Raw genomic sequence first — 13,601 nt, forward strand, 5'->3', positions numbered from 1 at the left:
AGGGCGTCTCCAACAGTTTTGCACCTGCCACCAGTTACGCAATCGCTCTTGTTAAATCACCCGCAAACCATGGTTCAGCCCCTCGCGCAAAATTCCAGTTTGCGAGCGCAAATTACTGCACGCAAAATTGGATCTTGATAAATCCGGCCCTTAGATGGGTATGGGGTATTGCTGTCTAGCAAAATAAGCCAAACGACCCCCCATTCCAAAGGGGTGGACCCCTTCGTCTGTTCCAATTTGCATGTTTGCAAAACAAAACCAAGGCTTTGTTGGGCAGCTGTATAAAACCTCAAACTCAACGCTATTCCTGACATTTTGAAATGAAAAAGCTTCTTGGATGAGAAGTGAAAAGTAATCAAAGTTGGAAATAAAGTCCAGTGGATTGTGTTTGTCTTTTTTTGGAACAACAGAAAATACAACAGAGAGAAAACAGAGATAATAATAAAAAGGCTAAAAACACCTGATAATAAAGAGCACAAAGATATGAACTGATATTGTAAACCCTGAAGAGCAATAGAATATAGAACTATAGAACATGGAAATCATCAGAAGAAAAATAAAAACCACTGTGGATTCACACTAACGTGATTGTAGTGATTTCAATGCCACATTCTGGTGCTGTTGCTCACTCAACATATTGTTTGAAATTCAAATGGTGCTCCACTCCTGCCCTGTTATAAAATTGGCCAGTTTCACTTCAACATGGTGGACCTGGATTTTACAGAACAAGTCACTGTGTAGATTGGAGCGAGATGATGAGCAGATAGAGAGCACCTCAGCCTGGGCAGAGTCTGTGGGAAACTATGTAAATGATCCTCATAAACGTGATGCAGTCCACCTGTACGTAATTGAGCATGTGTTCATGAGAATTGCAAATATGAATAATTACCGCCCAGATAATTCCACAAAAGGTTACAACTTCCAGCACTTCTCAGATGGTTTTCATTCACAGAAAGGACATGGAAGACGAAGAAGAGAGACTTTACCAGTTTGTAGAACGAGGCAGTGCTGACAGCAAGCTGAGCAGCAAAATTAAACTACCATTAAAAATCAAGCAGATGGGAATAAATTACAAAAGCTGTAAATGCCATGTTGCCTGTTGGTTGCTGTGTCACGGAAATAAAAATACAAATAATTTGGTCAAAAACTTGTGTTGAAAAATGACAGAAAAGCAAGACAGTCAATAAAAACTACTGATGGAAAACTCCCTGCAACAAAGCCTAGGCTTTGGGTTGCTGCTCTCCTCCCTTTGAAGGTACCCGAATTAGGGCTCAAGCTGCCTCTCCCCCTTCCCACACTGGGGGGTCTGGTGATCTCTTCCTGGGTCTGTTGGGCTGTTCCCCCCTAAGGAGTGGAGATGCATGTAAAAGGAGTGTAAGAACACATCTACTAAAAATGAGAAAAAAATGTGACCAGTATCCTGGATCATGATATGCAAGCTGCAGGTGTAGTGACCGATAAATCTGTCATCAGCAAATACAAATTTGATTTATAATCACAGACTTGCATATTATAATGATGTAGCCTAATTTATAATCTGTTTTAAAATGGACAATCCTGCTAAGAAACAACAAATGCAGTAATTTAGTGAAACACTAAATTAAGTGCAGCAGTGATAAAATGTAAACAGTGTGGAAGAAAAAACATGGTGCAAAAATTCATAGATATGGAAGTTCAGAGCATAAAATATATATGGTGCAAATATGCAGTATTTTGACTTGGTGTTATCAAGTCAAAATACTGGAAGTACATGTGTTTCTGTGCCCTCTTGATGTGGACCCCCAAGAATTTGGTGCTACTGACCACCTTTACAGCTGAGCTGTTGATGACCAGTGTAGCGTGATTAAGCCCATTCTTCCTGAAGTCAACAATGATTTCCTTCAGCTTCTCCACATTCAGGATCAGGCTTTTGTCTTTGCACCATTCCACCAGCTGCTCCACCTCCTCTCTGTAGTCTTGGTCATTGTCATCTCTAATGAGGCCCACCACTGTAGTGTTGTCTGCACACTTAACAATATGATTGGTTGGTGAACCTGGGGACACAGGGCCGGATTTATCAAGATCCAATTTTGCGTGCAGTAATTTGCGCTCGCAAAGTGGAATTTTGCGCGAGGGGCTGAACCATGGTTTGCGGGTGATTTAACAAGAGCGATTGCGTAACTGGTGGAAGGTGCAAAACTGTTGGAGACGCCCTATTTAAATGATGGTTTTGCGCGTTTTGTGGTTTGCGGCAATGTAGTTTGTAGTCTGTACAAACTAGTGCATTAACAAATTTAAATCTTACAGTGACCCCCAACAAAAATAAATAAATAAGTATATATATATATATATATATATATATATATATATATATATATATATATATATATATATATATATATATATATATATTTATTTATTTATTTATTTATTTATAAATTGGCAACCTTTATTCCCTAAGGTGGTATGTGCTGCAGTAAAAAAAAACAAAAAACAAAAAAACAGGTGTTTTGTATTGGCCTGTGACTGTGGATGAGATCCCCCAGCATTTGGCACGTTGCTCCACAGGCGCAGGGGGAGAACCCCGACCCCGTCGGACAGCACTTCTGAAAAAACGAGATTAGGAGATCCCAGCTCTCGCTGCAACCGTATGCTGGAATGACCCAGATGCAAAAAAGTGCAATGTTGCAAGGAGTTTTGTGATATCTGGTATTGCGTGGGTCCTCCTTGTGGCTGGCTCCAAATCCATTCGGAGTTCCCCCAACAGCTCCAAAATGGCAATGCTGGATAAACGATATGTTTTGATGATCGTTTCCTCGTTCATTCCAAAAATATTCACACGGAGTGAAAAAATGCGTTCTCTGCGTCTCCTTGCTTCATTTCGATGTCTCCTTCTTGCGACAATAACCGCTGCCATGTGTGCGCAATTACGCATACAGACCATTTGCACCTTCTTTTGAAACGTGTTAAATATAGAGTCAGATACCGTTAGCAAAATTGCGTTCAAGTTTGATAAATCACTTTGCGAGTGCTAAATTAATATATTTACATGTTCTCCTCCCACAAGACGCACTTTAGCGTGTAAACGCCCCATATTGCATATTCATTGCAGAAAAAGTACTAAATGGATCACAGGCGCTATTTAGCACGTTTTAAAGACCAAATCCTTTTAGCACACTGTTGATAGATCAGTTTGTACATTTTTTAGCGTGCGCAGTGAAATAGCTCACGTTTTAATACACGCAAACCTTTGATAAATCCGGCCCACAGACACGTGTCATCCGGGTGAACAGCAGGGGGCTCAGGACGCAGTCCTGATGGGAGCATGTGCTTAGGATGATGACATCAGAGGTGTCCAACGCAGATTGACTGAGGTCTGTTTGTGAAGAATTCTTACAACCAATTGCAGATGGGTGTTTTGAAGCCTCGCTGTTACAGTTTTCCAGGTGCTGTGGGATGATAGTGTTGAAAGCTGAACTGAAGTCCAGGAACAGCATCTTCACGTTGGTGTCTGTCTGCTCCATTCAGATTCAGTCCTGCTCTCCAAACACCCTCCTGAATAAACTGTTTTCAAAAGTCACTGACCTGTCTTGGTTGTATTTGGGTCCAGCCTCTGTTTTTCACAGGGGTATATTTCAGGGATTTATGGCATCCATCTATTCATCCATTTTCCATCACACTTATCCGTACTGGTCGTGAGGGGTGCTGGTGCCTTTCTCCAGCTGTCTACGGGGGCGAGAGGACGGGTACACCCTGGACAGGTCGCCAGTCCATCGCAGGGCAGGATAGTATGATTTTAATCACAGTTTGTATTTAATGGAAGCAAAAGAAAATATATTTTTTTAAAGTAGCAGGATATCAACAAATTAACATAAACACAGCTATTGTCACATCAGTAAACGAACCTCTGCATATTAAATCACAGGAATTTTTCAGGATTATGAAATTATCCTGTAAAATTAGGAATTGTGCTTACACTCTGCAGATTAATTTAGATTAAAATCTCACCCTGTGGGATCAAAAAAGGAGGGGAAAAATATACTCTTTTGGAAAACCGGCCTGCCTGAAATCATGCTCCCTTATTTTTATAACCTGTGTTAATATGAGAGGCCGCATGGCAGCCAGAGAAAGATCTGGAAGCCTTTCTGTGGACAGATTCACATCTCCAACCATTATGCCAAAGTGAAATGCTTACCAGGCAGTAAATGAGTTGGTAATATTTATAGAATTAAGTGTAGCCCTATATTAAAATGCTTTATTTGGATGAGGTGTTGTCTGTATTTGAATCACGTCTGCTTCCTGGTTCTGTTTTGAAACTCACAGGTGAGTGGAAGAATAGCTAAATTACCTCTGAAAGATAAAAAAAAACTATTCAAAATGTTGGTACTGTTGTTGCTTAGTGGCAGGTGTAGAGGTCACATAATCTGGTTCATGATCACAAAAACTATAGTAGATTAAGCAGATAGACACAGTAAATCTATCTGCTTAATCTACTGATTATGTTAATCTTATTTTTAAATAAATAAACTGTTTTGTTATATTACAGCTAGATATATCTTTCTTATCAACAGGTAAAAACAACACAACAACAACTACATCACAGCCCAGCTTTAAGGCACTGCTCCAAGCTGCAACCCATTAAACCGTTAACTTAATACACTGGGTCAAGCCCAAAGTATAATAGCAGATGTTAGAGCTTTATTGCAAACAAATGAGAGTCAAACTGGATCTAAATTAGACTTTCTTAAAACCCTTAACTCTTTGTCTCCTTTTTTGAAAGATTCATAAGCAACAAGTCGTTAAAGTTTGAAACTCAAAGCTGTAAGAGAGGTGTGACAAAAAGGATATGTACGAATGTTTTCAAAGCACATGCCTTCAGCAGACTAAGTGTTGACAGATGATAACATGTTTGGAGATAATGAGCTGCGGCTGGAAACACGACACTGAGAGGTGAATAAAAGCGGGATGCTATACATGCTTGCTATGAGACGCTAAAACCTTCTGGATAATTGTGAAAACTTTAAGAGAGGTCATGCAGTTTAAAGTGTTACTTTAGTGATTAAACAGCTTATCAGAGTCTGGTAAGCTGAATCATAAAGTTCACAATTCAGATATATACAGCAGTGATGATCTCATTTTTTTTTGAGTTTTTTATTTTAATATACCAGCTAATCATCAATTTGCATTATGAATATCAGCTCGAACTCTTCATAATGTTTCTGCTTGAATTGCACTAAAGGAGAATCATCATTGATGTACCTCTTTTCATTTCCTTTATAGGATTCCACTAATAGCAGGATCCCTGAATGAATAGAGGCTCCTCCTTGATGAGATGAAGTTGGGGGATGGTGATATTTCAGGACCTTGGTGGCTGATTGGACTGAGGATCTTGTATTTCCATAAAAAGCAGCTCCACATTCATATCAGAACCCTTATATATAAACACCCTGATAATGTTTTGTTCCCACTGGCTCTACTGTCCTCCTTCCTGGCTTTCTTTTTCATCGTAGGTGAGACATGGCTTCTTTTTTTTCTCCTTTACTCATCGTATCTCTGTACGAAAAATATATTTGTGTATTTTATGAAATCCTGCAGTGCAGAAGAGGTGGTTTATTGTTGAGTGGAGAGGACCAGTTATTGGCGTTATCACCTTTAGGATGATAGTGCCAATTTATTTTTTTTTAGAACAAAAAGTTCTAGTGATATTTAAATTGGTTTGCAAATTGGTTAGCATATTCTGTAATGGTAACATTTAAGGTTGCATCGTTTTTTTTAAAGCGTTATACAATAATTTAGGTTGTTAGCAGTAATAGTATTTTGATAGTTAATTTAAAATATATACTTAACTTAGTTGAAGAAAGAAGGATATCCTCAGATTCAAAGAAGCAAATTTATTTTTTCCGAAATATCAAAGTTACATCCCCCTGTCAAAAATTAGAAGCGTTGTGGAGAAGCTTGTGCCTCTCAGAGAGAAGAGTCTCTTCCAAACAAAGCAAGGCTTTTCATTGATTCCCAAAGCAGCCGGTCTATTTTGTTTAATTTAGTTTATAATTTTTTGTCAAAACAGTATATGTGTAAGGAATTCCCTTAGCAACAAGAGCTGCTAACTAGGTTTTTCTTGTGTGAAACAATGGAAATAAATGTGATTCTATTCTAGTTTATGATATTTGAAGCAGATCTGTTAATTCTGTCAGCAAGTAAAAATGAAAACACCTTTTTACATTATCAAGGTATAATCTGCACGAAGTGAGACAACCGGTAGCTTCAAGTGGTAGATACAAATTTTAATCAAGTTAAAACTAATTCTGAGAAATTTATATATTTTTAAGGATGCAATAAACCCGTTAAAGTTAAACAATGAGACCTTTTCTCTGTTTGTTGGCTTTGTGACTAAAGCAGCTAAGCTTGGAATTGTAAAAGAAATGGGTTTGGCAAGCTTGTTTCAGTAGGTATTGGTGCATGGGTGTTAATCATTTTTTTGTTTTGAAGTACTGAGAAAGATGCTGCTGCAGCACATTCACTAAAGTTATTTTCTGCGAGAAGAATTGAGTGTTAATTCCAGGAGGATGTGTGGCTTATCCCACTCCCTGCGTCAGTTGTGACATCTGACCCTACCTCTAAACTTAGCTCAATAATCCCACAGCTGCTCATTAAAGGTATAATAGGAAACAGGGGGACACAGCGGGGCCTATCGTGTGACAAAAAAATAAAAAAAAATAAATTGTGATGTTTGATTTATTTATTCATTTTTCCAACAGGCTGTTAAAAAAAGAACCTGCCAATATGTCTCACGAGTAAGTTATGCTTTCTCTTACCAATATGATTTTTTGTGGATTTAAGAATTAGTATATGATTTTGGTTGTTTGGTTCAGATTTACTTTTGTTTCAAAATATTAAAGTGTAAATATTTTATTCATTTTATTTATTTTATTTTATTCATTATTCATATTTGTTTAACTTCCAAAGAGAATTAGAAAAAAATAAATAGGATTGAGATATGTTAATGGATTAAAATAGAAAAATAGAAATAGAAAAAAAGCATGAAAATTTTTGTTTTATGTTCCTCACAGCAAGAAGATGAGTTCAAGCCGCAGGCACCACCTGAAGGTAGAAGAGTCTCTGCTGACATCGGCATCCATGATGTCTTTATCAGCTGTTGAAATGATTACCTGTTGCATATACAGAAAACTTAAATTTTTTAGGAAATTATTTCCCGTGATTTGCTTTAAAGGGCTTTCAAACCACAGCTCTCATTTAAAGCAAAATTTTGCTTTAAATGGAGTTTGTCTCCTCGAATATGCTCCAGTGGGAAAGCTTACCTGAATTCTGCTGCTGATCACACAAAGCTACTCTAGTCTGCCTAAAACCTGCGTATTGTTCTGCTTTCAAGTGAACCTGATGTGAACTACTTACAGATGGAATGGAATTGGACTGTAAAGTTAACCAAAAGTGAGGAAGTGATGAGCTGTAGAAATGATTTAATGACATCTGTGATTTGAAAAAGTTTAGATCCTCACTCTGTCTTTGCCTCATGACTATGAAGCAAAATGCTGGACAGCTGGATGCCTCATGGGCTGCTCATACTGGGTTAGCTTCTTGGGAATTAAAATCTCATTAAACTACACCATTTTCTCCAGGCAGTGGAAACGTCTGAAAGTAACCCAAACTAAACTATGGTGTACATTAGCCGCCAAGTCAAACAAAGTCCCCCTTTATCCTGATGTGAAAATATTTCTGATATTCTGTGTATATATAATATACACTGCTTAAAAAAAATAAAGGAACATTTTGAAAACACATCAGATCTCAATGGGGGAAAAATCATGCTGTTTATTTATACTGATATGGACTGGGTGATGTGTCAGGAACTAAAGGATGCCACATCATGTGATGGAAATGAAAATTATCAACCTACAGAAGGCTGAACTCAAAGACACCCCAAAAATTACAGTGAAAAGAATGATGCGGCAGGCTAGTCCATTTTACTGAAATTTAATTGCAGCAACTCAAAATGGTATTCAGTAATTTGTATGGCCCCCACGTGCGTGTGTGCATGTCGCTCTGGGGTATCTCCTCCCAGATCTGGACCAGGGCATCACTGAGCTCCTGGACAGTCTAAAGGTGCAACCTGGCGGCGTCTGATGGATCGAAACATAATGTCCCAGAGGTGTTCTATTAGATTTAGGTCAGGCGAGTGTGGGGGCCAATCAATGGTATCAATTCCTTCATCCTCCAGGAACTACCTGCATACTCTCCTCACATGAGGCCGGGCATTGTCGTGAACCAGGAGGAACCCAGGACCCACTGCACAAGCATAGGATCTGACAATGCGTGCAAGGATTTCATCCCAATACCTAATGGCATTCAGGGTGGCGTTGTCTAGCCTGTATAGGTCTGTGTGTCCCTCCACGGATATGCCTCTCCATACCATCACTGACCCACCACCATACCGGTCATGCTGAATGATGTGACAGGCAGCATAATGTTCTCCACGGCTTCTCCAGACCCTTTCACGTCTGTCACATGTGCTCAGGTTGAACCTGCTCTCATCTGTCAAAAGGACAGGGCGCCAGTGGCGAACTTGCCAATTCCGGTGTTCTGTGGCAAATGCCAATTGAGTTCCACTGTGCCGGGTACTGAGCACAGGGCCCACTAGAGGACGTCGGGCCCTCAGTTCACCCTCGTGAAGTCTGTTTCTAATTGTTTGGTCAGAGACATTCACACCAGTGGCCTGCTGGAGGTCATTTTGTAGGGCTCTGGCAGTGCTCCTCCTGCTCCTCCTTGCACAAAGGAGCAGATACCAGTCCTGCTGATGGCTTGTAGACCTTCTACAGCCCTGTCCAGCTCTATTGGAGTAACTGCCTGTCTCCTGGAATCTCCTCTATGCTCTTGAGATTGTCCTGGGAGACACAGCAAACCTTCTGGCAATGGCACGTATTGATGTGCCATCCTGGAGGAGTTGGACTGCCTGTGCAACCTCTGTAAGTTCCAGGTAGCGCCTCATGCTAACAGTAGTGACAGTGACCCAAGCCAAATGCAAAACTGGGGGAAAAGAGTCAGAAAAGATGAGAAGGGGAAAAAATGTCAGTGGCCTCCACCTATAAAACCATTCCTGTTTTGATGGTCGTCTCCTTGTTGCCCCTCTAGTGCACCTTTTGTTAATTTTACTAACACCAAAGAAGCTGAAACTGATTAACAACCCCCTCTGCTACTTACCTGACCAAATTAATATCCCAGAAGTTTAATTAACTTTATGCTATACTCTGCTATACTCTTACAAAGTGTTCCTTTAATTTTTTTGAGTAGTGTATATCATATCATAGACTTTACTTGTTGTGATTCAGAACCTCACCTGCCCACCCTAACCACATAACCTGGGGCATGAGACATTTTTTCTTGTTAATTGTAAATGGACTGTGATGAGGTTGATGGAGTTGACATTGCTTAGTCTGACATATTTTCAAAATAAAAATCGCTTCGTATTACCTATTATTTTGAGCTTTCAGAGGAAGATTATGAACATGTGATTCACTAACATGGTCCTAAAGTTCAGTCCCTGCTCAGAGGACGAGGTAGATTCCAACCAGTCGGCTGTCAGCAAAATGCAGTGAGCGATGCCCAGAAAGTCCCAGATGCTGTAGCCCCAGAGGATGGAAAACAAGCAGGAGATCAGATCCGGGCAGACAAAGGAAGGCAGAATAATCCAGAGGGTGAAGCCAAAGCCGATGTCGAGGACGTGCTCAAGATTCTGGACCGAAGGGTATTTCAGATCGGTATCAGAAAGCAGTTCCTAGTTCAGTACACAGGCAGAATCCAGCTGGAGTCCATAGACAGGTCAAACAAACAGAGAACATGTAGGCTTAGACAGGAACAGGTAGGTTCAGTGGCTGAGAGGCAGAACAGGTCCGGATCAGGTAACCAGAGACACTAAGGTAACACTGGAACACTCCAGTCACTGGCTCGAGAATAATCTGGCAGTGATGACTAAGCAGAAAAGGTAAAGGTCTAGATTTACCACTCTGTCTATGCTCCTACCCTCATGGTCATAAAGTCTGGATCATGACTGAAAGAACAAGGTCAGGTTGAAATAAGCTTTCCTTGAAGGGTGGCTGGGTACTCTTTTATGGACAAGATGAGGAGCTTAGTTGGAGCCGATCACCTGGAAGTAGAGTGCTTCTCCTCCACATTGAGAGGAGTCTGTGAAGGTGTCTTAACATCTTTACTAAATACCCCCTGGACGCCTCCCCTGAGAGGTGGTCCAGAACCATCCCACCAGGAGTAGGTTCAGGAGATGGCCGTGGACATGTTGCAGAGACTATATCTCTCAGCTGACCAGGGAATGCCTTGGGCAGGAGCAGTCTGGGGGATTCTCTGCTGATACTGCTGCCCCTGTGACGTGGTACTGGATTGGAGGAAGATGAGGATTATTTCAAATTTTTCTGGTTGTAATAGATTTATTACATTGTCTTAGTGGGGTACTGTTTGTAGAAAGTCAAGCAAATAGATAATTTTGATAGCATTTTTGAATGCATTAGCATTTGCTGTCAAGTTTGTTGCTGTGCACTAATATTGGTGAGAACATTGGGATAAGAATCCTTTTTTAATCCAGCCTTTAGTAGGTACCGTGTCTGCGACTGTTTATTGATGAATTTTAGTTTAAAATACTTTTACGCCTATCTATGGAAATGCTGAAAGTCATGAGCACTGACCAGTCAGCCAAAGGGATATCCTCCTGGATAAATGTCAAGGGTGCATGATCAGTGGACCACACTGGCACAAATGTATACATGCCCTAAATTTAACAGTGGCATTCTTATTTAGGTAAGTTGATAGCAGAGTTTGGTGTGCTTCTGCTTTCTCTCTCTCTCTTCATGTAAAAATGTATGCCAAAATATAAAACATGCATTGCAGAAGACTAGAGGCCTTTGCTGGGAACGTTGTGGACTAGTGTTTGAAGGGAGACAGGAAGGCTTTGTTAGGAAGTACCTGGAGATAGGGGCAGCATAAGTTAAATGTTATTATTTGAAAACAAATTAGAAGCTTCCAACTTAACAAGCCAGCAACCCCACATGCTTTAATTCAGTCTGAGCCCAAAGTAAATAAACCACACATAGTCTCAGTCAAATAATCTCTCTTTTATTTATGTTGGACCGTTAGTTCGGTTCCTATTCTAGTTGGGCATTTACCTCAGTGTGAGTGTGATGATGTTTAATGAACACTGTCCTGTAGGAGAGAGGTTTTCAGTCCTTTAGGACAGTTTTCTAATCCTACAACCAAAACCTGGCTAAGAGGTGTTATTTGGTTTAGCACAGTAGACTATTGTCACACACGACCTCTCTGCTCCGTTTCTTTCTTGCAACACCCTCTGTGTTCCAAGCTATGATCAGACAGAATGCTGAGCTGCAGTGAGGCTCGGTGTACACATGCACAGGTGCACCAACAGACAGAAAGTCAAAAATAAAAGAGTGTCAACACTTCCTCTTTTCAAAATAAATATTTCTCTAAAAAAGCAAAAACAAAACAAAAGCCATTGTATATGTGAAAATGAAGATGGACAGAAATAGAACAATTTTTTGGGGTTTACTTTTGCCTTTGATTGTTTGTATTTTTTTCCCAAAAACTTAACAAATCTAGAGAAAAAAATATTATCACATAGAAAGAAATATGTGCTTCAATAAAGACTAAAATTATGGTAAATATTGAAAATCGTTTTTTTCACTTTCCTGTTTTTCCCACAGAGTTTAATTTTGTCAGTGGCTGCAACCTGGCTTGAGAAAGAGAAAAAGGAAGTAATTGAAGCTAAGGAGGCGTACATGGCTGAGAAATGTCCTCCACCAAATCTTAGTGGAGACCAGGCTACCCTCATGGTGAGAGCTTACTGTATGGGATTTTTTGTTTTATCTGGATCTCTGTCCTGCTAATTTGTTATACTATAACCACCACAGCTTGTTTAATTTAGCTATTTTCTTTATTTTTGTTTAATTCTGTAAACCTTTGGAAGTATTTTGAAAATCCATCACTGTCTGTTTTCTAAAGCATCCATGAAATAATGCCAATAAATAACCTACTGTTTTCAAATGCATCAAGGAAACCTGCAAAAAGTTACATGCTCTCATTGACAAAATTGATGAGGAGAGATATGACTTGGAGGCTAAAGTTGGCAAAGCTGATAAAGAGGTAGGTGTCCTGCAGACAACTTTGATCTAATTTACTGTATCATCATTTCAGAATGTCAACTATTATATCTAGCTGGGAGCGTGCTGCGTCAAGAAAACAAGAATATATTATTTAGCTTTAGTTTGAAACAGATTCATTACTTGCAGATTGAAGATCTAAAGATTAAAGTTGTGGACCTGGCTGGAGTAAAGAAACCTGCCCTGAAGAAAGTGCGTATGTCTGCCGATGCTATGCTAAAGGCTCTGCTGGGCTCCAAACACACGGTTAATCTAGACCTGAGGGCCAACCTGAAGCAGGTCAAGAAGGAGACCAAGGAGGAGGTGAGGGTTTGGTAGAGAAAGATCGGACTAGATTTTTTTTGTTTGGTGGGGAGATTTGTTGGATTTTACAAACAATGCACTGTGATTGTGTGTTTCAGCCCACAGACGCCGTTGGAGACTGGCGTAAGAACATTGAGGACAAAGCTGACAGAAAGAAGATGTTTGAAACTTCTTAAAGAACTGAACTCTACTCTCCAGTTGCTCTGGGCGGTTCACACCTTTTTGAAATGTCCATCATTTTGAATTGAATCATCTTTTGTTTAAAAAAAGTGTGTGTCAGCCTGTTTTTGTTATTGTACATTTGTTTAATGCAGAAATAACATTAGCTCAGAAGGTAGAGCAGTTGACCTGTTGTATGGTTGGTCATTGAAATCTCCAACTTTTCCAGTCAAAAAATTTCACTGTCCAAGATACTGATCCCAACAATGTCCTGCTTAAATATGTTCTTCAAATATCAATCGCAGATAAATGAATAAATAGAAAGCAAGGGTTTAGATTGGTGTAGGTGCCTTTGTTTTACATTTGTAAACATCTTTTCACTTATGCAGCACCAACTGTCTCCCCTCAATTCTAATTTTCATTTTTTTAAACTCACTGCTCCCAGTCCTGTCTAAATTTATTCTAAATCAGAATCAAAAATGTTTAATTAATCCAAAGTTAAACATTGTTGTAACTCTCAATGGCATTTCTTTAACGGGTTACTGTAGGTTTCAATGGCTGTAGGCAGGAAGAGTCTACTGTAGTTCACGGTCTAGGAACCTCTGACTGAAGACAATATTGTTTTATTTCCCTGATGTTCTTTAATAAATAATAAATTATCCCTCGTAAAATCCTTTGCAGATTTTAGTGGTTCCCAGACAAATTGCTTGTTAGAGTTTTCAAGGTTGAACTTCTTTTGGCATCTTTTATTTAAAGAGATGAATAACAGAGTCAAAAGCGAAAAATAAAAGAAAAAAAAACGCTAAAGAAACTATACGCACTAGTGGCAAATTAATATAACTGATCTAACTTTAGAAGATGGGAAGTGAGAAGATTGTCTGCAAAAAATGTCACCAGTGCAATGTTTTAGGACTTCGGTTAATTTCTTAATGGGCTTATGACCTTTCTGTATTGCTGAATATTTCA

The 13,601-nt window shown here is 39.5% G+C and overlaps 1 protein-coding gene across 1 annotated transcript; it reads left to right on the forward strand.

The window, feature by feature from the left end:
• The first annotated feature begins 5,367 nt into the window (after nt 1–5,367).
• Nucleotides 5,368–13,306, forward strand: LOC119780450 (troponin I, fast skeletal muscle-like). The gene is made up of 7 exons (XM_038280509.1): nt 5,368–5,489; nt 6,738–6,773; nt 7,050–7,086; nt 11,718–11,846; nt 12,067–12,156; nt 12,303–12,476; nt 12,575–13,306. Exons 2-7 carry the CDS (start codon nt 6,763–6,765, stop codon nt 12,650–12,652), a joined length of 519 nt encoding a protein of 172 aa, XP_038136437.1. The 5' UTR covers nt 5,368–5,489; nt 6,738–6,762; the 3' UTR covers nt 12,653–13,306.
• The last annotated feature ends 295 nt before the right edge of the window (nt 13,307–13,601 follow it).

The sequence above is a fragment of the Cyprinodon tularosa genome, unplaced genomic scaffold (assembly GCF_016077235.1).
Source record: "Cyprinodon tularosa strain WSP-4 unplaced genomic scaffold, ASM1607723v1 ctg160, whole genome shotgun sequence".
NCBI classification, from domain to species: Eukaryota; Metazoa; Chordata; class Actinopteri; order Cyprinodontiformes; family Cyprinodontidae; genus Cyprinodon; species Cyprinodon tularosa.